General features: G+C 40.9%; 1 protein-coding gene across 3 annotated transcripts in view; it reads right to left on the reverse strand.

Annotated features, from left to right (window-relative positions):
- Window positions 1–848: 848 nt before the first annotated feature.
- The window catches only part of LOC119580918 (golgin subfamily A member 1-like), a 78,033-nt gene continuing 51,593 nt past the window's right edge, over window positions 849–27,288 (reverse strand). For all 3 annotated transcript variants that reach the window (XM_037929160.1, XM_037929158.1, XM_037929159.1), the window contains 9 exons: window positions 26,835–26,923; window positions 26,509–26,705; window positions 15,266–15,395; window positions 12,707–12,838; window positions 12,198–12,419; window positions 10,682–11,209; window positions 10,022–10,163; window positions 4,071–4,195; window positions 849–1,556 (listed from right to left, as the gene is read on the reverse strand). In XM_037929160.1, the coding sequence (XP_037785088.1) occupies window positions 1,398–1,556; window positions 4,071–4,195; window positions 10,022–10,163; window positions 10,682–11,209; window positions 12,198–12,419; window positions 12,707–12,838; window positions 15,266–15,395; window positions 26,509–26,705; window positions 26,835–26,923 (1,724 nt within the window). In that variant the 3' untranslated portion in view covers window positions 849–1,397. The remainder of the gene's footprint in view (window positions 1,557–4,070; window positions 4,196–10,021; window positions 10,164–10,681; window positions 11,210–12,197; window positions 12,420–12,706; window positions 12,839–15,265; window positions 15,396–26,508; window positions 26,706–26,834; window positions 26,924–27,288) is intronic.

The following is a 27,288-nucleotide window of genomic DNA, read 5'->3' on the forward strand; positions in this document are numbered from 1 at the left end:
CAGCTAGTCTTAAGATGTGCCTTGAAGAGCAGATTTGCTGAGTGAAGGTGGTGAAATCAATGCTCTTGCCCCCTGACTGGGCATAATAACTACTTTCATCCAAACCATACTTGATGTAATTCCTAAACTACTTTTCTAAATCTTTTTAAAAAAATATATAATTAAAAATGACTATCTTTCTGTAACAGTGGGGTATTTTGTTGGTTTTGTAATATCTCGACATGCAGCAGCTTGCAGATTGAAGCTGGTGCAATGCTTAATTTTTTGGATAATTCATAACATATATTTTAGTAACATTCATATCTTACAAAGCTTAATTTGCACATGTGAGGCATCAACTTTATAGGTGATGGGGAAAATAAAAATTAAGGGCAAAGAACAGAAAAAAGGGTATTGGCCATAGATACATGAACCATTTATCCAACTGCACCATTTACGTGAATATGACTGAATCCTCCTCTCTTCTTAACCAAATGCCGACGGGGAAAATGAATAAAAAAAATGGAGAAAATGCTGTGCTAATTTTTTATATTTTTGTGAAATGTCTCTGCACATAGATGGCTCTGCTAGTGCTTAGCCACAAAGGAGTCACTTAATAGATCTAGTGACCTTACCTGATTCCACCTTTCCTTGTATTGGCGGGTAAAAAGAAATTGTTTACTAGTGCTATGAATATCAATGTTGTTATTTTTATTGTAAACATTAGAATATAATATAATGTTATAAACATTAGTAACAGCAAAATAAGATAGCGTAAAATATTTTTGTAAATCAACGAAAAGGATGAACGGGCGAGACAGGCAGTACTCATAACTGGCTCATTGGTGACTTAGTACAAGTGTAGCCATCTATGCATCAAAACAATTAAACAAGTAAACTCACAGTGGGCATGGCATGTACGTACATGCCATGCCCGTCAGCAAAGGGTTAATTAATTATATTTACTTGTAGCCATTCATTTTTCTTATTCAACTTTTAACTAAAGCAAAATAAAGTATTTCTTGTTCTGTTCATGCCACTGATAAATATTCTTGCTTCTAGTACAGATGTGTTTTAAAACTCATATTTCCCTTGATCAAAATATCTACTTTTTAAAAGGCCCAAAATAGTCTGGCAGAATAATATCTTATGGCTTTAAGTATTGTTTTTACTTTCCTATTCACTATATACATTTCTAGATAAGTATCAATTAATAAATAAATGGGATTATTGCAGTCTCATAAAACAAGTAAATAATGTGATATCTGCCAAATAAATAAAAATAAGCTTGAATACTTTTCGTCTTTTGTGTCAACTGTCAATAAAAGTTGTAATCTGGTCAACCTCCCAAAATGCATCATGTACATTATCACAAAGATTTCTAGGGTAAAGTTCTGCTATAGCCACCACATTATGTGTCAGTTTGATGGAGGAATTGTCAAAGATTTCTGACCTTTCCCCAAATTTGGTTTTGATCCAAACCAGGACATCTTCCACTCTAGAGTTTCCCTCAGAAGGGTTTCCTCATCTGGGGTCATGTGCAAAAGCGTGGCCACTGCTCTTGTTAAATGTACTGCCTGTAAAGTAGAAGTTAATACATTTTTGAATTTAGAAATCAAATACAAAAAATAATATATCTCTCAATATTAATTATTTTCTCTCATTTATATACAAGACAAACGTTGTGTGCCTTTATAATTTAATGACGTGGTTGCAACCTGGCCTGGCCTTGCTAATGGCAAGAATACTGCTGTATCTTATGGTACTTTTGGAAATTTTGTTGTGAATTAAACTTTGGTTAAGCTTCCTTTACTCTTCGTGATGTCTTTAAAACTATACCAACAGTACCTTGACCTATGTATATCTCTCATTTTATACATATCCAATGCCAATAATATTTTGCCCTTCTGTTTGCCATTCACCATATACTGACAAACCCTTTTGACTCCCAGCCCTTTTCTATTAATTCCCTTTCCCCTGAAACTAGATGCATATAATCCATAAATATTTGAGAATGATATTAACTTTTTCAATCTAGATGATGTAACCATCATGTCAAAGAAAAATTTGGCCCTGGGCTAGGGTGACGTGAAATTGAAGTCATGAGTATTCTGGCTGAAGGATGAGGTGAGGGAATGACTCGCCACAAGGTCACAAAGCTCTTGGAGGATGATAAGACTTATTTAGCATTTAGAAAGGGATTCTGCATTATTTCCATTGATAAACAAGTGTGGAATGTACCGTCTGTGAGCCATGACTGGAAAAGTACTGGTCCTAGGGAAGATGCTATTTCCAAGCTCAGGATTCTATTCCTGACTAATGTGACCAGCAACACAAGTTGTATTCCAGAAGATTTAATATTAAAAAGAAGACAAATAACAAATTGTTATAATTATTGTACTAGTTATGTACTACCTAGAGAGATGATATGGAGTCTGTGCTAGGAAAAGTCTATTACTATCTGGTTAAAGTAAATCAAATGACCAATACAGATATTGGAAAAAAAAAAAAAAAAAAAAAAAAAAAAAAAAAAAAAAAAAAAAAAAAAAAAACTGAAAATGCTCTTGCAGAAAGGAGAGAATAACATTACAATGGGGAGGAATCGAACTTTGTCAATGTACACAAGTGTTAGCATGGGCCCAGCCTACAAGCCACACACCCAGCAGAAAGGCTGCTCAAGTAAGCCTAATGATGTATTTTGGGCCATGTGATGGCAATGAAGTATCTGGATAATACCGACCAATGACCCAAGAATAAATAGCAAATTGACTATTTATTCAGAATCATACTTATCTTTCCATCTGGCAATTACAGGCAATATAACCAGTTTTGCATATCATCAGTGCAAACTTCTATATATTTAATAGCACTCAGAGTTAATCATTCAGTTTTAAAGCATTAATTAACATAAGTGCTACAGCTTGCTCCAAAATGTTTGGAAAATGTTGCTGAAAATAAACCCTCTATGACAGCTACCACTCACCCAAAACCAAGGGACCTTATGACCTAATACTTTTGGTGGTTGGCACCCTCTGTTACATTTACTGTTCCCTATGAAATATCCCAGCTCTGCCACTGAAGAGCAGGTGCAGAGCAACAACAGCAGCAGGAGAAGGAAGTAGCCTAAGGACAGTGTGAGCAGGATAGTGAAACCCACTCCGGAAGTTACAATGTCTATTACTGTCTGGAGTTTGGTGCAATTTGGTAATTTGGCTGATTCTCATAGGCTTTGCATGAAAAATTCCACCCTGATTTCAAACTTTTCAAATTAAACACTTAAACTAAAGCTGCCAAGGGGGGGGGGGATTTATGTGCATGCCATGCCCACTGTCAGTCTAGTTTATTAATTGCATTTACATAGATGGCTCCATAAGTGAGTCAATGTCTAAATCCTAGATATCTCACCTATTCATCCCTTTCCTTGATTTTCAGAAATATACTTTTCTTTATTTTATATTATTGTTAGTAATCTTAGAAAAAAAAAAGAAAAAAAAATGGTGGTTCTGCATTTGTGGAGTCATTCAATGTGTAAATGCATTTAGTAAAACATTACTTCAGTGAACATTACATGTTCCTGGTGGCAATGGCCTGTGATTGCAGACACAGTTCCTGAAACGTGATATATCTCTGAACTGATCCACATCCCAAATACCATGCTCCTGCAGGGAGCATCACAGTACAATACTGGCTTTCTGGTAATGAAGAACTAATAAGAATATCTATAAAAAAAAGTTAGACTATGTACAAAATACTATCCAAACAACCTTATTAATAGTTATTCTATTGTGACTCTCAAAACAAGTATCACCAAAATTTGAGATTTTAAGTAGCAACCTGGTGGGTTGCGAATGGATAATCAAACTTCAAATTTTTATGGAAAAAATCATAGCCCTTTTGTGAAGATCAAGAATAATCTGCTAAACAAAGAAGAAAATTTGGTCTATTGGATACACAAGAAAATGGCTAGGGATAATGGGCCACAAGGAAGGAAGGTTGCTTTGGAACACTTAGGCACTTACACCACATATATTAATGACACACTGGACACAAGTACTATGCAATCTTTACATGTGAATGAAATGTCCACTTACCTCATATTCCCTAGATGTTAGGTACTTGATGATGACATGCTTCAAGTAGGTTTTGTTTACGCCATTATCTTCATCACTACCATTATTTGCAGTGGCTCCTGTTGAATGTATACTTGCAGGGATAGCTGAAAGAGTATAACCATACATTAATAATAAACTAAGAAAAAGTTTATGTACAGTTCCCTACATTTCCAACTGGTACACCATGCGAGGTGACTGTTTTAATCTGGCAATACTTGTGTAGTATGTAGTATTCTGTGAGTGAGGAGATCAGTCTGTAACAATGACTGTGATTGACTGAAATAATTTTACAAATATCTACAGCATGAAAGAAATCAAATTAAGGAAAAGATATCAAAATGTTATAACTATTAAAATGATAAAACTAAAGAACAAAGACAGACTTTTATCTGCAACAGGTGTCTGAAAATACAAATATTTTTCATAGATTTGAAACTCCATCTAAGCAATGATTGCCAATGTAATGAGTGAAACAGTAATAGTAAAACTATTTATGAATTGTAGATAATTATAAAATGTTTAGAATATAAAGGTTGACAATATAACTTGCAAAAGGTACAAATTTATTTTTATATGACGTGAAAAAATACAATGTTTCTAGGCTCGAGGCCTGGTCTGGGAGGATTGTTATATATCTACATCAATGTGGCATTGCATTATTCCATCTTACATATAAAAATTGGATCAGATCAGGTCCACAGCCATGTCTGCGGTCATTGGACAGCGGGCTCCCCTCGTTCCCTGCGCGCTTACACAGCGCTTGTGTACTTAAGCCGCAGAGCCTGAAACGAGATCAGTATTCCCCGATCCGCCAGCAGAGTATATATATATATATATACATACATACATATATATATATATATATATATATATATATATATATATTTATATATATATATATATATATATATATATATATATGCATATATATATATATATATATGCATATATATAAATATAATATATATATATATATATATATATATATATATATATATATATATATATATATATATATATAAATAAATATATATATATATATATATATATATATATATATATATATATATATATATATATATATGCCTTATGGACATGTCCTTTTATGCGGCGGTTCCCTTCAAGGGCGGATGTTTATCCCTGTGCGAAAAGAGAAAGCCGGGCGACATCTGTGTCCTGCCCAAGGGGAAGGGCAGCTGCTTGGATGGGGGTGTGAAGTGTTTCATCTGGTCTTGCTACATATTGTTGACATCGCTCAGCCACGCGCAAGGCTCGTCCTTGAGCCGACTGTAACGCTTGAAACAATGCAGTAGAGGTTCTGTTTGGTATCTACAGATGGTTCCCGGTGATCTGAGGGTCGCTAGGATTGTCACGTGCCAGGGTAGCGGGTGTGGCAGAAGTTTCGCACTGAGGTGCAACATTCAGTAGGGAGGAGGGTCAATCGTCTTCAGAAGCTGAAATATAAGTGTACTAGGCCAGTAAAAGGGCTAAGGAGGAGGATGATAATGGGTTTGTCAATCACCTTACTAAATTGCAAGAAAAATGAGAGCATAATAAGAAAAATTTGCCACAAGAAGGTTTCCTTCTTTTACGGCCATGAGCCGGGCTTAAAATTAACTTGTGGTGATAATAAGTGTGTAAAGCATGGTGTCTGCAATGCGTTGCCATTATTTGCAACTGGAGACACTACCATCAGTACATATTCACCAAACCTTAAACTAAGGAAGCATAAATTCCAGCATTACTGAGGACAAGATATCGAGCTTCGAGAGGACGTCGTAAAAGAGATTTGGGTTCAGGTATTAGTCATAGGGATGGCACATAAAAAAATCCATAATCCTAGGGTGAATTCCATGTAGAATGGGTAGGTAGGTGTATTGGAGGTGATCGAAATATATGTGTGAATGAGCGACCAATTATTTCGGCAAGTATGAAGAAATAGTGTTATAAAGAACACAACGATATACGTGTATACACAGAATATAACAATACGCAAGAAGTAATGAAGTGATTACTAAAAGGAATGACATATAAGAGAAAAATAGATAATTTCATTAATTCGACACAAATAAACACGAATAATATGATGAGAGCAGCCGAAAATAACAATAATTAATTAAACTCAAAGGTAATCATTTGTTCCGAGAGAAATGATATATACTAAATTGTGCTATCTGAGGATAAAAAGGATAATAGACAGAAAAATACTAACACAATACATCAATTACAGGATGGTTAGGGCTGGGGAATGAGGTGTGAAGTGAGGGTGCGTGTCATTAGGTTTGATCTCAGTGTGTGATTCGTTTGTTGCATTGAATAAAACAATGGTTGACAGCGAGAAGTTATGTAGTATAGAGTTAGTAGTGTGCGTTCTTAAAGTGGCGTGTACTTGAATTTGAAAGAAGGCAACTTGTATGCAAGGTGTGGGTGGGTATAGGGAGGGCAATATTTACTCACTTTTAATAGTGACGAGGAAGTGTTGGTGGTAGTAGGTAGAACTGCGACTTCATCGCTGTGCTGACGAGGGTTCGCGAAGACTTGGCGAGGTAGGTGAGATGAATTGGTGTGGTGGTGGCGTAGAGTACGAGGATACATCTTCAGCGACTTCGTCAGGAGGGTAGCACATGCGTGAGTGGTCAGTACAAAGTAGTAGGACAGACATGGTCCGGGTCAGAAGAGGAGTTGGTAGCAATGGCTGAGAGTTAAGGGAGGCGAGGAGACACTTCTAGGAGTAACTTGTCAGTAGATCAGCAACAGGCGTCGGCAAGGAGCATAGTGGTAGGTGTATTTGTGTCGGCGTTGTGAGGTTCTTGAACACCGCTACCATCATATGTAAACGACGTGTGAGTTGGGAGCACCGTGTCACCAGATGTGAGCGAGACGAGAGATGGACTTGGGCGGTTCAGTAAAAGGGGTCTTAACTTGCTGGTTTATTACTGAAGATAGCTGTGACCCCCAAGAGATCCACATGTCCCCGGGTGGAGGACGAGTTGGTGGAGCTGGACCGTGTGTGGCTTGGCCTGTCTGCCGTGTATCTCCCTCTGCCTTACGGATGTGTCCTTTTATGCGGCGGTTCCCTGTGCGAAAAGAGAAAGCCGGGCGACATCTGTGTCCTGCCCAAGGGGAAGGGCAGCTGCTTGGTCGGGGTTGTGAAGTGTTTCATCCGGTCTTGCTACGTATTGTTGACATATATGCATAAATTTATATGTTTACATGTATGTATATATATATATATATATATATATATATATATATATATATATATATATATATATATATATATATATATATATATATATATATACATATACATATATATATATATGCCTGTATATGTATCTTCTTCTTCTTTTAATGGTAGGTTCATGTCTGAGCCGCAGTGGTCACAGCATGATACTTAATTGTAGTTTTCATGTTGTGATGCTCTTGGAGTGAGTATGTGGTAGGGTCCCCAGTTCCTTTCCACGGAGAGTGCCGGAGTTACCTCCTCTCTTCTTCTTCTTCTTCTTCTTCTTTCTTTCTTTCTTTCTTTCTTTCTTTTTTTTTTAGGTAATCATTCTCTCTATTTTATCTGGGCTTGGGACCAGCACTGACTTGGGCTGGCTTGGCCACCCAGTGGCTAGGTAGGCATTCGAGGTGAAGTTCCTTGCCCAAGGGAACAACGTGCCGGCCGGTGACTCGAACCCTTGAACTCAGATTGCCGTCGTGACACTCTGGAGTCCGACGCTCTAACCATTCGGCCACCGCGACCCAATCTGTATATGTATATATAGGTATAAATATATCCATATATATATACATATATGGATATATATGTGTATATATGCACATATATATATATATATATATATATATATATATATATATATATATATATATATATATACATATATATATATATATATATATATATATATATATATATATATATATATATATATATATATATATATAATTATATATATATATATATAATATTCATATATATATATATATATATATATATATATATATTTAGATATATATATATATATATATATAATATATATATAATATATATAAAATATATCAATCATTTATATACTATATATTATATATATCATATATATATATATATATATATATAAATATATATATATATTATAATATATTATAATATAATATATACTATACACAACACAATTATATATATATAATATATATATATATATATATATATATATATATTATGCATACAAGTATAATATATATATATTATATAATATAATATAAACTAATATATATTATTATAATAATATATATATGTATTATATATATTATATATATTATTATATAATTATGCAATTGTAGTTATATTTTTTAATCATATATTCATAATATAATAACTATCTAATATATTATCGATATATATATAGTATATTTACATATATATATATAGATATAAGTTCTTTTATCTATATATAACCATATCATACTTATACTATTTATTATATATTCTATATTATATATATATTATATATATTTATCATATTTAATTCTTGTTTATACTATTTACTCTATAATATAAATATCTATAATATATATACTACACTCCATTAACTGATCAAATTAGCCAATTATTTTATACCTTTTTAAATACTATCCTACATGGGTGGCCAGCCAGCCAGTAAGCTGGTTCAACGGATAAATAGGAGAATTATTCCTAAGGTCCACCGCACTCTCCTGAAGGACTGGGACCCTACATCTTACTCAAGCATCAACATGAAACTACAATTAGTTATGCGACACGCTGATCTACGTTAAAAATATAATTTATATATAAATTATTATATATATAACGACCAGGCGTTACCCTGGCTCAGTCGAATAGGAACCATTCACTCAGCAGCGTAGATGACATGTATCTACATCGTTGACGCATTCGTGCCAGCTCGCTATAAGTCGGCAGGTGCCGACATGACAGCTACCCTTACTCATTTAGACATTGTCCTGTGTGTTCCCATACTGTGTGTCAACTCTTAGTAATAAAGAGTCACGCCATTAACAAGTACCACTACCCCTGCAAAGCCATTGTACTAAGGTTTATAGTCTTTTATACACACACACACACACACATGTATATATATGTATATATATTCTATGTATATATATTTCTGTGTGTGTGTGTGTGTGTGTGTGTGTGTGTGTGTGTGTGTGTGTGTGTGTGTGTGTGTGTGTGTATACGAGTCTATAAGAACTCTGGTACAGTGGCTTAGCAGGGGTAGTGATATTGGTACTACGGCTTGACTCTTTATTGATGAATAGTACAGCACAGTAAAGGAACACACGAGACGATATCTATGGGTAAAGTGGTGAGTGCGGGTTCACATATCAGGTCGACCCGCCTGAGGCAAAGGCTAGGCCGACCTTACCACATCGGGCACTGGACACGGACTGTCAGGTCAGGCGAGGTCAGATAAAATCGTCATCTACGCCCTCGCTGAGTCGATGGTTCCAAATTGGACTTGGAGCCATGTGGTAAACAGCCACGTGGTCAACTGGGAAAATAGCTTACAGAAATAGGCTTATGTATATGCCATAGTATGTGTGAATGTATGTGTGTGTGTGTGTGTGTGTGTGTGTGTGTGTGTGTGTGTGTGTGTGTGTGTGTGTGTGTGTGTGTGAGTGTGTGTGTGTGTGTGTGTGTGTGTGTGTGTGTGTGTGCGTGTGTGCGGGCGTGTGTGTGGGTGTGTGTGTGGGCGTGTGTGTGGGCGTGTGTGTGTGTGTGTGTGTGTGTGTGTAAAATGTACACAGTTTATATTTTCTTTGTGCAGATATTTTATCTATTCTTAAAAATCTATATTTTGATATAGTGTACTGAATATAATGTGTTTGCAAACACTGATAGGATAATACTGGGGAAAAAAAATATAAATATACATAAAACATACCAGGTAATGTTGGAGATGCAGCTTGTGGTCTTATCTCTAGATTTGAATCAACAGCTGAATCCATTGTATCTGCTGAAAGCCGCAACTCTCTCTGGATGGTCTTCTTCATGTCAGCCAGCCTCTGTCCTTGTATCTTGAGTGCCTAAATAAAGGTTCATCTTTTCATTTAAAATAATCTTGAATATAGTTAAAACTTCTATTCGACTAGTAAATGAAACTGTTAAGAGGGAAAGACTTAATCTAATAATTATATTATATTACAAGGCTTTCATATGTAGACATTCAGACGCTTATTTCCAGTAAAGTCTGTCTGGCTGCTCTATCATTTAATAACTATTTTTGTTTGTGCACATTTCCTCTAGTTTGTAGTAATTCTTAATGTAGCACACACTATAGTGGTTAATGCTGTGTATGTTCTGCCAGCAGACACTACTTGAACCAAAGAGTAAATGATTATGCGTGCTATTACACACACTGTTTTCCTTTGAATGTATCAAATGAGTTAAATATGAGCACTTCATGGAAACTGTTCAGAATTTGTTTTTTTGAATTTTTTTCCAGTGGAAAGCAGGCCTTAGCGACTATAGCATGCTTGCTGTAAGTTTTTAAACAAGCAAGCTCAAAGGCTAATGAGGAATCTGGATGCTAGAAAATTCTCACCTGTCTTTTTTCTCCAAGTTCATTTTCATAATTTTTGATGCTTTGCCGAAGGTCAATAACCAGCTGTGATTCCTCTATCTTGAGCACAAGATCCTTCTCTGAGCAACTTAGTTTTTCTCTCAAATCCACACACTCCTGTTGTACATCTCTTAGATCTTCCTTTAACTTTGAAACTTCCAAGGATGTCACTTTCTTTTCCTCTTCTAATTTCCTTGCAGTTTCTTCTAAGGCAGCTACTTTTTCTACATAGTCATCAAGATTTTGAGATAATCTAAGTTTCTCTCCAGTTACTGTTTCTAATTTAGACTGGCTATCTGATAAGCTCTTTTCTAGGTTCTGGACTGCTGCTCTCTCTTGTTGCAGTGCTTCTTGGAGGGTTTTATTATTGTTTTGTGCAACTAGCACATCTGCTTGAGTAGCAGCTAAAGTATCTTTAACACCTGCAAGCTCTGACTCTATACTACTGTTCTTAATTTCCAGGTTTAGCAAGCTTCCTTTTACACTCCTGTGAAGTTTTTCCTCTTCTTTCTGAAAAGGATAAAATATCAGGCAAATTGCTTTGGAGATAATAAAAGTTGGTTAAACATACTGTAAATTGCCAATGTCTCCATAAGCTGTTAATTTCACTAAAACAATATACATATGGGTAGAATTAATGTCCTAAGTTATATACATCAAGGGTTTTAAAACTTTTATAGGCTGGCACCCCTCAGGTTCTAGGTAGCCTCACCTGGAGCCCATTATATTTGTGTATGCTTCAAACTGAAAATAAGATTAAATATAAAGATGTACCTTAATGTTCATGCCATATTTTTCATTCAGAGTTTATAAAAAACAAAAAGTTATTCCTGTCCACCCTATCATTCCACCACCCTCAGGGGGGTGGTACCACCCACTTTGGGAACCAATGATATACATCCTCTACTGGTATATATACACCCTTACCTGTTACATCTATTTTTTTTCCAGATAACCCCTGTCAAAACCTCTTGCCCTTCTACATCTGCCATTGCTCAAGGTTAAGAGAATAAAAGTGGTCACCAAGTTGCTGCCTACTTCCACCATACCTGATCATTTTCTGTTTTGTGTGCTGTTTTTTCCAGCCACATCAATTATATATCATACTTAAAATTTGCCACATCACTTACTCTTTTCTAGAGCATAGATAAGTTCATCTGATAACTAGATGGCTTAACTATAGTAGTATTTAAGAACATATCCAAAGATACTTCAAAGGTTGGGCAAGAGGAACACAGCTATGGTAAAAGATTACAGGTAAATTAAAATTAAATTAAAAAAACTTGTATTCAATAAAACTATGACTCAAGAAAGAATCTTTGTAGAACCTACAAACACTGCCATATGTAATATATATATATATATATATATATATATATATATATATATATATATATATATATATATATATATATATATATAAACATCTTGTACTATCAACCAACTCAGATTTGTTGCTCTTTATATTTATCACCATTATCATTACTGTATTACTCACAAGTTTTCCTGAGAGAATTGTTATTTGTTCACTCTTCTCAGCTGTGGTATTGGTGAGTTGCCACTGCAAGGTTTCAAGATCTTCCTTTTGTTGGTGGATTTCACTTGATAATTTCTTGTCCAATTCTGAGTTTTCCAACACTAAGATTGTATTTTTGTCCTTCAAGGCACTTAATTCTAATGTGAGTAAATGATTTTCCTTTTCTGCTTTCTGCAGATCCATCTGTAAAAAGAAAAAAGAATTATAATGCTAGGGGTTAATTCTAAAACTATATCAAAATCAGTTTGGCCAAAATGTACTTTACAGGCTTGAAAATACTAATTAACAAACTGATATTGAGTACATGCACGGTTCATTGTGATTTTGATTTATCTATTTAATTATTGATTTGTACTCAGAGATGACTTTGTAAATGTGTGGTCACCAAGGATCTTTCTTGTTTCGAGAGCCAAAAAGGCTTAAGGTCAAATTGTAATCATAATGAAAATCAGTTCCATCATTTCACATACCTGATCCTCTGCAATCTTTGAATTAAGGTTTTGAATCTGATTCTCCAGGGTTGTAATCTTTTCACTCCATGAAGCTTTTATGTTGGTAAGCTGTTGTCGTGCTTCCTCCAGCTGGTGCTCCATACATTCTCTCTTAAAGACATAAAAAGGAATATATTAATAATATCTACTTTTCCCTTGCTCTACTTTCACTTCATCCCCCTACAATTCAGATGATGTGACCATCACATCATGAAAAAATTTGGCTTTAGGGCTGGGGAATGTGAACATGCTGTCATGGAAAATTTTGGCTTTGAGCTGGAGTAACAGGAACTTGCCATTATAAGAATTTTGACTGAAGGCCATGATGATGGGAATGACTCACTACAAGTGCACAAAGCCCCATGCCGACGGGTGGCACGTACGCACATGCCATGGCATGGCAGGACCATCTGCCGGGGGCATGTACGGACATGCTATGGTGTATCTATGAACATGCCATGAGTTTTTTTTTTGTTACAATCATGGCAAAAGATTATTTTTCTGCCACTGAAAGTGCGATTAAGTCGGTTTTAACACTTTCTCATTTTTACCATGCAACAACAATAACAAAACAACAACAACAACAACAACAACAACAACAAAAAAAAAAAAAAAAAAAAAAAAAAAAAAAAAAAAAAAAAAAAAAAAAAAAGACAATTTCAACTCCATGATGCCGCACACTGCTTATTTTATTTGGACTATAGACCGAATAATGATCAACTATGGAGTCTATATAACAGCAAAAGTATCCTTCAGTCTCGATTTATTAGGAAGTATGGCAAGCAGAGACTTTAGAAAATAATGAAAACTGAAAATACAACATATCTTCGTAGTATTACGAAGAAACGGCATGGTATGCTGGTATTTGGCATGAGTGGTCGCACATGATCGGGCGACGATATAAGCCCCCGGCAGCGAGTCCCAGGCCTCTATGAATACTACCCGTCAGAAATGGGTTAAAGGTGATAAGACTCAGTGGCCATTTAGGGAGGGGCTCTAGCATTATACCTATCAGTAAATGAGTGTGGAATGTACCATCTGTGAGCCATGACTGGAAGAGTGCTGGCTAGCTAGAGAGAACACTATTGCATGCCCAGGATTCCTGCCCACCATGACCAGCAGTGCAGGTTGTATTACAAAATATTTAATATTGTGGAAAAAAATTAAAATGACACAAATAACTTATTGCTACTATTATTTCACTTAGCTATAGACTACCTAGAGAAATTATACGGGGTCTGTGCAAGGAATACAGTCTATTACCATCTGGATACAGCAGACAGAATGACAAATATTGGAAAATGACAAAGAAGCAAAAAATACTTATGCAGAGAGAGATAATAACATTGCAAAGGGGAGGCAAGGATTCTTGACACCATATATGAGTGTTCATGTGCACCCGGCCTGCCTACAAGCCACACACTCATCTTTAATTTTTTTCTCCTTCTTGCTCTCCCTCTCCCTTATACGTTTGTGGGTGAGAGTGGGGTGGGGAGTTGAAACTTAATTTTGCTTAGTTACAAATATATAGAAATTCCCAGGCAAATGTCACATCCCATGTAAACAAAAATATTGTATATTTAGGGCTGAAATGTTAATGTTAAAATTTTAATCATGTTGTCACTGTTGTGATAGAGGGAGATCTCTAAGGTAAGTCATGATGCCATCATATCATGATGTTAATTATTTTTTACATTTTATATAATACAAATGTAAAATACAAGTGATCTAATCAAGATTCTAATGATGAATAGTTCAATCATTATACAACAACTAACTGTTGAAATGTCATTACATCATTGATAGCATTCCCTTAACTATATTGCATAATTGCTACTTCAGTCATGATACTACTCCACACACTTGGTTCATGACAATCACATGGACCAAAATATGGGCATTAGGCTTATGTGAGCAGCCCCTCTATCGGTTGTGTGCCTTGTAGGCCAGGAGCACACAAACACTTGTTTGCAGTGACAATACTCTATGCCTCCTATTTGCAATGTTATTTTCCCTTTTTATGCATAAGTGATTCTGGCTGTTTTGCCCTTTTTCAATGTCCATATTTGTCATTTGATCTGCATTATCCAGATGGTTATAGACAGTTTTCTTTGCACAGACTCTATATCATCTCTCTAGGTACTCTACAATGCCATGCAAGATATATAAAAATATAAAATTTTATTATTTGTGTAATAAAAAAAAAAAATCTTCAAAACATTTAATTTTCTGTAATAAAGCAGATGCTGCCTAGATGCATCTACCTCAGGAGTGTACTTATAATGTAACCAAACTGGGAGACAGAAGGGCCAGTGGGAGCTCCAGGATTAGGGCTGTCTGTATAATGAAAGAGTGACTATCTTGAGATCTTGTTGTCGACCCTAAAATTTTTGAGGCGAACTTTTTCAGATGTCCAAGTATTCAGAACCAAGCTTACCTTAATTATCATTCTCTCAATACAAAACTTTCCACTCCTGAGGGTAGACCTGCACAATGCCTCCCAGCTAAAATGAAAATCATAAATAAAATCACTAATACCTCCTTGATCAAGGCCTGCACTTTCTCTGTTTCTTGTAGATTGGTCTGTGAATGTCTCTGCTCTAATGTGATGACTCTGTTCTGGAGGTGGCTCAATTCCTCAGACTTAGTTTCTTCCAGGGATGTGTACCTGTTTGAGTAATAAAACAATTATTACCTTTAAATAAAGGTGGTATTTCTTTAAACAGTATTTACTGAGAGAGAGATAGAGAGATAGGGAGAGATAGATAGATAGAAGAGAGAGAGAAAGAGAGAGGAGAGAGAGAGAGAGAGAAGAGAGAGAGAGAGAGAGAGAGGGGGAGATAGGGATATATATATAAAATTATATATATTTATATATATATATATATATATAGATATATATATAATATATATATAATATATATATGTGACATCTATAAATAGTGAAATCAAACCTGAGCCGGGGTGAAAAACCCATTAATAAAGGAGTTTGGCTAGGCAGCGTGACATCTATAAATAGTGAAATCTGCCTGAGCCGGGGGGGACATCCATTAATCAAGGATTTTGGCTAGGCAGCTGCTGACCTCCTGGGTCATGACCTCACCTTCGGCGATAACGAGAAACGCCGGGAGGGAGGGGGTAGCCGGGGGCAACAGCTGTGCCCCAACGCCCTAGGCGGGGAAGTGCCCAGAAATACCCAAGGAATCAGCCCGGGAGTCCGTTTCCTTGAACCGCGAACACCTTCCCCCAAACCCGTAGGGGCTGACGCCGCCTCCGCCACGTCTACCGCGCCAAGACCCCTTTTTAATCTACGTGTCTGTTCCCTCAATAAGTGAGAACAGATACTGAGTTTTCCTCTGGACCTGCCAGATAATATAGTGGTATTCTAGGATAATTCAAATTACAGACCGTTATAGCTGGTGTTCAGGGTGGTAGAATTCACGTTCCTGCCTCCGCTCGAATCGTCGTCAGCAGCCTACAGGACAACGTAAGTACACAAGGGTCATTTTCTTTTTTTTTCCGTGTCCCCATTTGTGTGCTACGACCCCATCATTTTCTTAAGTGTAAAAGTGTTTAGGGTCCGTAGGGAATAGGGAAGGTCGTGTTTTGGCGTATACGGGAATTACTGAGAGTATTTTTCCTTTCATCTGATAACAGTCACAATATTTTATAAAACTGAGGATTTTTTTTTTTTGAAGTGCTGTTTAAATTCATTCTCTTTTTCTACATTCTCTGATGAGCTCTCCTCCTTGGGAAAAAATACTCGTGCAAAAAGTCGATTTTCGTAAGGCTCTCCCAGACTTCGCTAGGTTTCTCCCCTAAGGACTCTGACTTTTCTCTTACTTCTTCTCGCTCATCTTCTCCTACACCATCTACTTTCTGAATTATTTCTCCCCTCCTTCTCTCGCAACACAAACAGAAACCATTCTCTCTCCAACTCCACCCCCTCCTCTGACCTCACCCTTGTTACGGCTGCGGCAACATGAATCCCGGCATGGTTCCCACTGTACAATTTTTGCTTCAAAATTTCTCGGTTCAAACGTCTCTGTTGCCCAAATTTCTTTGCGGATGTGAAAGACACCGTAATCCATTCAGGGGTTAGACGGGAGTTCCGAGCATTTTGCTACATCGGGGCCCTCTTTGCGGCCAGAATTGCGACTAAAACCACGAAATCCCGAAGTGGCTGAGGCGCTAGATTCTTTTAATCATTTGCCGGAAGAAAAAAAAGTCGTATGGAATGTTGAAGAGTATTTTCACTTCAACATTTTCGAGGCAGACGGAAAATAAACCATCTACGACTCGTAGAATTATTAGAATCAAAAACCCACTTCCTTTTCAAAGAGATCTTTCATCTTATCTAAATAAATTTCGCGTAAAGTTTATGCAGTGGGCGCAGTCTATCCCGGGATCAGACGCGTCGGTGTGTCTGAAGCAGTGTGTTACTCAGAGCACATCGCACGCGGGCAGTTCTTGAACATTTTGCTAAAGCGTGGTTAGTGTTTCAATCTCTCCAGCTGTGCGCAAAACGAGTTTGGGATAAAGTCGACAGTGCTTCATTCAAATAAGCTTCCTGAATCCTCGCAAATAAGATGTCAGACAAGGGTGGAAATGTGCAGGTGGTTGCAAATGTGGTTAGAACAGGGAAAAACAAGGTTAATAATCCCAAATATAACAGTTGGGGGGGAATGAACCGCGGCGTGAACCCGCCAGTGCGGACGAAGGCAGGAAATAAGACGTGCCTCGCCCGCGCCCGCCGTAACCGCTGCGCTGAGCAATCCCCCCCCCCCCCCACCCTCGCGTGCGTATCCGGGAGCTCACCTCTGGAGGCGCAGTACTTGTCGGGCCTTCTCCCTCGGTGACTGCTCGCAAAAACCCACGACCACATGTGGCTAACTGGGCCGCCGAAAACCTGGGCCAGTGTCGTAGATGTTTTAAGGATGCATGTCCGTCTAAGTGCTCTGCTAAGCATTTTCTGTCCGTACTGCCAACAAGCAGGGTCACGCGTTTAATGAGTGCACGGGGTTTTTCCGGACCAGGTGGCGATCACCCTTAAATTCATCGCGAGAATGACAGGGACGGTGCTTATAGAAAAGTGGGGGGTTTTCATTTTTTAGAGGAAGACATGGCAGGGTTCGAACCGGAGAAGAAGTGCATTGGTCTCCGGTGTAGTACGTCGTCTTCCTCGGTCTCGTGTCGTTAGTGCTGGTATACTGAACACAGGAACGGGCCCCCCCCTCTCTTACCTGCTAAACTTAATGGGAAAGTGCATACTCCTTCATTGATACAGGAAGTTGCGTCAGTTCGTGAGTGAAAGGTGTTAGAGGATTTTCAGTCTCGTCGGAGGTATCGCCAGCCAAGGTTTGTGTAGAGGTGTGACTGGATCTAAGCTAGGTGTAGCTGAACTACGTATGTAAGATTGAGGTTTGAAATATAATTTTTCCTCATCAGTTCGTCGTAGTGAAAGGTTACCATAGTTTCCCCGGCCATTTGCTCCTTGGCCAGGATTTTCAAATATCTTTTCTGGTAGGGTTCTGCGACCGCAGCAGAATGGGGTGGATTCAAGGTGATTTTATAAGCTAATTGAGCCGAGTTCCATCTGGAAACACCCAGACCCTTTCACCCTAGCATGCTTGGGTTTTCCGCATCTACCACAAAACCAGCGACACGTCTCGGTTGTGTCATTCATCATACACGACCACACGCAGGGGGGAACACATCACTCTCCTCTCCTACTCGTCCTCCCTTGACCCCTCCCCCTACCTCCCCTGTCTCTTCCCCCAATTACCTCCTCCCCCTATCCCTCCTCCACAACCGATTCTATCTCCCCACGTTCCATGGACTTCTACGAGTCCTTCTAGGTCTCACTCTATTCATCAGGGAAATTTGTTTCCCCTCAGCATGCTACAGATACCTCACGCACACATCACGCCAACATCTCACACATAAACCCCGTCATCAAAGCACGAATGTGGGTTGACAATGATGTTTGGCGCACTTAGTGGCGCGGGAGGTCTGTAGTAATTCCGCCTTTCCATGACTTTTGGTTAATGTAACGGCTTCGGTTGGTAAAAATTGGCACATGCTTGGTCCTCCCTGAGAATTGTCGAGAAAGGGGGGGGACATGTGTTCTTCCCTCTCTGATACCTTGCGGGGGAGGGGAGTGCGCAAGTCCATTTTGATAACTTACACTGCCCCTTTGTCTATTAATTGGTGTCAGATTAATAGATTGTGAGGTCACGGTTTCTCCTGATAGCTTGAGTTTGAACTGCCTGCTCAGCTTTCTCTGGCGCTGTTTCTTCCACGTCCCACGATTCAGCAAAACCATTCTCTGCAGCATTAGCAAAAGCTAGGGCAGGGGCCATTCGCATTTAGCGAGGGTAAGGAGATACTAGGCAAGTTGTTAAATCAATACCCCGACATTTTAACCGGGGACCACGTACCGTCCGTTAGGCAGAACCCCACATGGTAGAACACCTATTACTCTAGAGCCTGGAATCTAACCCTTTGTGTTATTCGGCATAAAGATTCCGCACAGCAGGCGTCAGATTCTAGAGGGGGGAAGTGCGCGGTATGCTGCAGAAAGGGGCTGATTCAACCTTCGACCTAGCCCGTGGTCAGCGCCGATGCTGCTGGTGCCGAAGCGTCAGCATGGTTTTTCGTCCTGTTTTGCGATTTTCGGCGCCTGAACAAGGTGACCGTTCCGTCACCTTTTCCTATTCCTAACCTTCGTCAGCTCTTGCAAGACATGGTGGAAGAATAAGGTCTTCTCCTCCAAATTGGGCCTGGCGAAAGGTTTCCTTCAGGTACCCTGGCAGAGGGGCACGCCCCATACACTGCATTCTCGACGCATGTGGGTCCCCTTTGAGTTCCTGGTTTCACCTATGGGTCTCAGGATTCACCTCTTGACGTTTAGTCTCTTATGGCTCTCGTCCTGCAGGGTTTAATTAATGATCAGGTCTAGTCTATTTAGACGACATTTTGGTTTGTTTCACCTTCGATCAGGACATGAAGCGCGGTTGCGCAGTGTTTTCAGGCGACTTTCGGATGCGGGGTTTAACAATTAATCCGGCTAAGTTTTAAAATTTTCCAGTCGCGTTTAGATTTCCTCGTCATTCTGTTAGTGCTGCAGGTATTGGCCCCTAACGAGGCCCCAAAGGGAAAAGCTGTCAGTATTTCCCCATTCCCTCTGATGCAACACAGGTAAGTCGTTCCTGGGGTTGCAGGTTTTTATAGACCGTTCATTAAGGATTTTGGGAGGATCGCTGCAAACCCTTGACACACCTCCTCAAGAAAGATGTCCCCTGGCGCTGGGGCGAGGAGCAGGTCCCAAAGCATTTTCAAACATTACACATTGTCTATCGCACGCTCCCGTTCTTGCATTTCCCAGGGTTTTATCTCCCCTTCATTCTCCACACAACGCGTCGAATGTTGGGCTAGGAGCCGTTTTAATGCAGGAGCACGAAGGGAATCTGCGTCCTATCGGTTTGCTAGTAGGGTTCTCACTAGTGCAGAGAAAAAAATTACTCGGTCACCGATAGGGAGATGTTGGCGATTGTATGGCTCTTAAGTACTTCAGAGATATTATACTGGGGTCAAGGTCATGGTTCACACAGGGCCACATGCCGCTCAGGTCGCTTAATGGGTAATTGATCCGTATGGTCCCTTAGGGCACGTTCCAGGATATCCTGGGCGATTTCGATGTGACTTTTGTGTAAAATTCAGGGGCCGCGCAAATTGTCGCCGCTGACACGCTGTCACGTGCGCCAATCGAAAACTCGCAATCTTGGAACGGGACGACGCTGCTGATTTCCCCCCTTCATTTAGCTTTCCTTCGTTCAGCGTTGTGGAATAGTGCTTCACAGGTTCCTCCCCTTTGGGAAAAAGCTGAATAAAAGACGAGGTATTTTGCTGCCCAGCGTGCCGACAAAATTTACGGCCAGATCATTCGAGCCTTAGCCAAGGGCACGCAGGTCCCCAAGGTTAAGGGGTTGCCAGTTAAGGAATTTTTCTTGACGACACGGACGTTATTTCGGAGATCCCAGCCGAAGCGAATTAATGGGTCCCCAGACGGATCGTCCGAGAAGTCCTGGTGGTGCCGGAAATTTTAGTGCCGCGGTGTGTTGAAGTATGGCTCATGATACCGTGAGGCAGACATTGTGGTGGGTTTATAAGGCAAATGCAGTTGAAACCCCTAACCGGTTTTATTTTCCGCGGTTAGTAACGAGGGGGGAGCTAATCACGTCAGGGCTTGCAAGACGTGCCCCTTGGACAAGGGTCACACAAGCGATCCCGCGCCTGCACTTAAGTTCGATATTCCGGATTTTCCCTGGCAGAAAGTGTCATTGTGACACTTTGTCTGGTTTCACCACATCACAGTCTGGAAACAAAACACATTTTAGTGTTTGTGGGACAATTTTTTCTCGCCCTTACTGCGAGTTGGTGGGCGGTTCCGTCAAGGCTGCGGTTTCACGTCACGAAAAGCATTTTCATGACGTAATTTGTGTGCCGTCACGGCTGTCCACAATATTTTTAAACTCGGATAACGGTACAGTTTTTTAAATCAGGTGTTAGCCACTCTCAAAGCAGCAGCTACATGTGACGCAGGTGAACGTTTTGCCGTTCCGTCCACAAGCTAATGGCATTACGGAACGTTTAAATAGATCCATTCTACCCATTTTTGCGTCAACTGGTGGACGACAGCAAGGACGATTGGGGCGTTCTTCCTCCCACCGTCCAGGGCGGCCATCAATTCTACCTATCACTCTTCCCTGGGCGATAGCCGCACTTTCTTCTCACGGGACAGGACAAGCGGCTGCCTTACGAACTCCTGGGATGAGGCCCCGTCCCCTCTATGCGGACAATTTGCGAGTATTTTTGGTTTCTCGGCAGCAGCGAGCGTTTCAGCAAGCAAGGCGTTCCTGACCAGGTCTCGTGACAGAATAATTGAGTACCAGCATAAGATCGCTCGTGCGAAATCTATCGGGTCGGTTCCTTGGTATTTAAAAAAAAAATCATGCTCATACTAAATATTCGGGCTAAGCTTAGTCCGTATTGTGGGTCCCTACAGAGTGTGGGAGTAAAGAACAACAGGCAGAGTGCAAGTCTGTCGCTGATGGCTCTGTGCATGGGGTTTCCCTTTTGACGTCCTGAAGCTGGCTGATCAGTATTATGAGTGTCAGGAATCATGATTGTCCTCTCATTAGTCATCCTTGCTTCGTCAGGTATATGTGTTACTCCCGTAGGGTTTTGTTTCTATCTCTATACTTAGCTGCGATTGCATGCTATTACCTGCACCGCTCATTCTAGGACAGACCATTATCATCCTATTCATTTCTCTTGTAACTGGTTTGTTTTGATATATTCTTTATGCTGGTCGTGTGAGTGGTGAGGATATCTTGGCTCTCCCTTCCAGGATGCTGTTGTTTCCCTATTCTTTGTGGCACTCCTCATGGAGGAGACTCGCATCGCCTGCCGCGTAACGTGAAGGACGCACCTGGGGCTGTGGTTGAGGACCTTGGGAAGGTTTTTCCCTATAACAAGCCCTGTGGAGGTCGGTTCTCGCTATTCCACTCCCGCAACGCGTCCAAGCTCATGCTATACCACAGGGACCAGTTAATTTCTCTTCGTGACAACCTTACCATAGATTCTTCTTAATGCACATGACATTCGCCTATTCAATCGTATCTTATCATCGACGTTGCAGAGTTGAATTCTTTTGTAGGGCCTCTCACTCTACGGTAGGGCCCGGCGAGGATTATTCAATTTTGTTGGCAATTTTGCGCACGTACTTTTCGGGGTTGTGGATGACGACACTCTTACATCCGAATTTAGGAAGTATAAGGAAAGCTTATCGTCTGTAGTTCACATTTTTTCGACTCATCTGCTCATGCTGTCAAAACACGCTCGCGGCACAATGTTCAGGAATTACGCTACTGATTTTAAAAGGGTGTGCGAGGGAAGGTCGGTCAGATTGTAGGCACCCGTAAACAAAGTTTCTCATTTTTACCTCATTACTTTAACTGTTTTTTCATATCAGGGGCACAGTCAACAAAAATTACACAGCGTTGAATAGTTTGGCAACAGCCCTCATTCGTGCGGCGCATGGTGAGGTGTCGCCCGACGTGATTTCGCCTGTTGACATGGGCCGGTACTTAAGAGGGATCTTCATTTTCCGTCAAGACTTTTTTTTCCCCTTAAGACAAACGCACTCGGTTTTAAACGCTAGCCTCAGGTCTTTCCTCACTGCCTCTGGCTGTCTGTTATTATTCCAGTGCGTCCTTCTACTATCTTTAAGGCGTACCGCGTACACCCTTCCCACCAAACAAACAGTTCATATTACATGTTCACGTGCCTCACACATTTATTCTTAGAGAGCTAGGAGGTCATGCTCTACTTTTTCCCCTTTCCCCTGACTTCTTAGACTCCTGTTTGAAGCCTACCAAGGACCTTTTGTGTGCTTTTCTTCACTTTAACCTTCATCTCTTCAGACTCCATCTTGTGCTCGTGCTCTTGTTTCAGGTGGGCCTGATCACCTCACTCTGTTCCTTCGAGGAGGTGAGAGATCAACTCTCGCCTTTCATGCTCAGTCTTTCGCACGACACTTTATCTATTTCTATCAATCAACGGCCGCCACAATTGCTTGCGAGGAGCTTCAGCCAGATAGGTTATTGCAGGGAACCTTTGTCCTACCTCATCACTGTGGGTTTGCGTTCTCTGTCATTAAAAGTTCCGGCAATCAAATCCTTCGTCACGGATGTCACTGCAGATCCTATAGCGATTAGGCCGGCGCTCCTAACCTTGCCGACAATCCCAAAGTCACAATCCCGGAGCTGATCTACGCACGTTAGTAAGTTCAGGACGCGGACGTCGGGTTGATGTCAGACTTTCACATAAACTTCATCTATCCTGTTTATGTTACCTTGTTAGGCAGGGTTTCTCCTCTTATTAGTGTTTGGCGCGTGCTATGCGAAAGCGTTATCGGATGCCCCAAGGAGGAGGATCGCATCGGCAGTAAGGCCACAGTGTGGGTTCCTCGTGTCCCCCATATCACGGACCTATCCTTTTACACAGCAATGGGCCATAGGGACTGAGTACTTGTATATGTAGTTTGCATTCTTACTCTTCCTTTTACGGAACGCTCGAGGTTCAAGTAGATCTTTGCGGATCGCCTTGATCATTCCGGTCTATCAAAAGAAAAAAAAAAAAGGGAAAAGACATAAAAAAAAAAAAAAAAAAAAAAAAAAAAAAAAAAAAAAAAAAAAAAAAAAAACACGGCTTATTGTTTAAAAAGGCTCGTAGTGCTTAGTACCCCCCCCCCCCCCACCTGTCATATCTTCTCTCCACCTATCTTGGCCCTTGTGTGCATGTCTGGTTTTCTATTAGCCTGGTCATCGATACCCCCACCCCAGGCCCGCGGTCGATGGCGGGAACCGTGGATAGCCAGGACTTAGGAATCACCATGTCGGGACCGTCTACAGATATGGCGCTACGACGAGGACTTCGCGTATACGGCGCCGTGGACGGACCCGGATGAGGGACAGGAAGGAGGACCCCCGCACAGGACGGGAGGTGGATGAGGACGCGCGCCGTGGAAGATGACGTCTACGTTGGGCCGTCAAGCATTTCTCCGGGCGTGCGAGTAGGACAGCCTTGAGGTTTGGAGCAGTCTATCAGCGCCTCGAGGGCGAGGCGAGGGTAGGTGCAGAGCAAGTGTGGACATCTATAAATAGTGAAATCTACCTGAGCCGGGGTGACACCCATTACATCCATTAATCAGGAGTTTGGCTAGGCAGCTGCTGACCTCCTGGGTCATGACCTCACCTTCGGCGATAACGAGAAACGCCTGGAGGGGGTAGCCGAGGGCAACAGCTGTGCCCCCACGCCCTAGGCTGGAAGTGACCCAGAAAAAACCAAAGGAATCAGTCCGAGTCCGTTCCTTGAACCGCGAACACCTTCCCTCCAACCCGTAGGAGCTGACGCCGCCTCCGCCACGTCTACCGCGCCAAGATCCCTTTTAATCTACGTGTCTGTTCCCTCAATAAAGCTGAGAAACAGATACTGAGTTTTCCTCTGGACCTGCCAGATAATATAGTGGTATTCTAGGATCATTCAAATTAGAGACCATTATAAATATATATATATATATATATATATATATATATATATATATATATATATATATAAGAGAGAGAGAGAGAGAGAGAGGAGAGAGAGAGAGAGAGAGAGAGAGAGAGAGAGAGAGAATGAGAGAGAGAGAGAGGAGAGAGAGAGAGAGAGAGAAGATAGGGAGAGAGAGAGGGAGAGAGAGAAGAGAGAGAGAGAGAGAAGAGGAGAGGAGAGAGAGAGGAGAAGAGAGAGAGAGAGAGAGAGAGGAGAGAGGGAGACGAGAGAGGAGAAGATGAGAGAGAGAGAGAGAGAAGGAAAAGTAGAGAGACGCGAGAGAGAGGAGAGAGAGGAGGGGGAGAGATGGGGGAAAAGGGGAGAGAGGAAAGGGGGAGAGAGGAAAAGGGGGAGAGAGAGAGGAGAGAGGAAAAAGAGGGGAGGAGGAAGGGGGAGGGGGAAGGGGGAGAGAGAAAGAGAGGGAGAGAGGGGGGGGGGAGGAGGAGGGAAAAAAAAAGAAAAGAAAAAAAAAAGGGAAAAAAAAAGGGGGAGGAGAGAGGGGAAAAGAAGGGGAGAGAAGAGAGAGAGAGGGGAGAGGGGAGAGGGGAGAAGGGGGGGAAAGAGGGAGGAGGGGGGGAGAGAGGAGAGAAAAGAGGGAGAGGGGGATGAAGAAGAGAGGGGAGGGGGGGGGGAGAGAGAGGGGGAGAAGGAAAAGGGAAAAGGGGGAAAGGGGAAGAGAGAAGAGAGGGGAGGGGAGGGAGAGAGGAGGAAAAGAGAAAAAGAGAGAGGGAGGGAGGAGAAAAAGGGAGAGGAGAGAGGAGAGAGGGGGAGGGAGAGGAAAAAAGAGAGGGGGAGAGAGAGAGAGAGAGGAGAGAGGGAGAGGGGGGAGAGAGAGGGGGAGAAAAGGAAAAAAGGAAAAAAAAGGAAAGGAAAAGAAAAAGAAGAAAGAGGGGAGAGGGCGACAGAGAAGAAAAGAGAGAGGGGGAAGAGAGAGGAAAAGGGGAGGAGGAGGGGAGAGAGGAGAAAGGGGGGGAGGGGAGAAGAAAAAGGGGGAGAGGAGAAGGGGGAAGAGAGAGAGAAGAATGGGGGAGAGAGGGGGGGAAGGGGGGGGAGAAGGGGGGGAAAAAAGGGAAAAGAGAAAAGAGAGAGAGAGGGGGAAGGGGATGAGAAGGGGGGAGAGGAAGGGGAGGGAAAAGGGGAAGGGGAAAAGAGGAAGGGGGGGGGGGGAAGAGGAAGGGGGTGGAGAGAGGGGAAGAGAGGGGGGAGGAGAGGGGGAAAGGGGGGGGAAAAGGGGAAGGGGAGAAAGGGGAAAAAAAGAGAGAGAGAAGAGGGGGGGAGGGGAGAGAAAGGGGGGAGAGGGGAAGAAGAGAGAGAGAGAAGGGGAGGGAAAGAGGGGAGAGAGAGGAAAAGAGAAAGAAGAGCAGAGAGAGAGAGAGGGGGGGAAAGAAGGGAAAAGGGAAAGGGGGAGAGAGGGAGGAGAGGAGAGAGGGGAGAGAGGGGGAAAGGGGGAAGAGGGAGGAAGAGGGGGAGAGAGGGGAGAAAGGGGAAGAGAGGGGGAGAGGGGGGGAGAGGGGAAGGGGGGGGGGGGGGGGAGGGGGAGGGGGAGAGGGAGAGGGAGAGGGAGAGGGAGAGAGAGAGAAAGAGAGAAAATAGAGGAGCATGCTGTAATTATGGAGCCTTACCGAACAGAAAGTGCATTGAGCTTGTGAGAAAGGCTGGTCACCTGTCCCTCTAAAGAAGTTTTATCTTCACTAAGAGCTCTGATTCGTTCCTCTAGTGTGTCTACCATGTTCAATCTGGACTCAGTAGCGATGAGGGTATCTGTCTTCTGTTTAAGTTCTGCCTTTGTTTCTTCTAGTTCACTGTTTGTGTTCAGCAGCTGAGGGGCATAATACCATTAAATCATCTTACACATTTAAAGCATATATGTAATACAAACACAAAATTAAAACATCTAATCAAAGAAATATAATTAATAATAGACAGTTTGTATTATTTTATATCTTACCATATGTTTGATTTTTGCAACCTCTTGAGTGTTTAATCCTTCCATTTGATCCAAATCATCTTGCAATTCGCAAACCTTTTTCTCTAAACCTGTAAAGAGAGTTTAACTTGAGTCAAAGCAAAGGATTGGTAAATTTTCCATTTTACTTTTTTACAACCACTTACTAAAATAGTAGGTAAATTAAAGATGTTCTCAGTAGAGAATGTATGATACCAATAGCTTATGAAATGAATCTAACATTGGATGTCTCCAATTTTTAAATAAGCACATTTTCCATTTAGAGTAATATCAAAGATACAATCAAAGTACATTGAGCAACCAGTCAACATAAAATGTTTTAAACTGTAACATCATTTTTGGCACAATACCAGAAAGTTATGGGCAGAAATTTTAACAAATTAAAAAAGAAAAATTGCAACAATGCAACTTTTTTTCTTTTTTTTAAAAAACCAAA

Source organism: Penaeus monodon, chromosome 14 (genome assembly GCF_015228065.2).
Source record: "Penaeus monodon isolate SGIC_2016 chromosome 14, NSTDA_Pmon_1, whole genome shotgun sequence".
In the NCBI taxonomy this organism is placed as follows: domain Eukaryota; kingdom Metazoa; phylum Arthropoda; class Malacostraca; order Decapoda; family Penaeidae; genus Penaeus; species Penaeus monodon.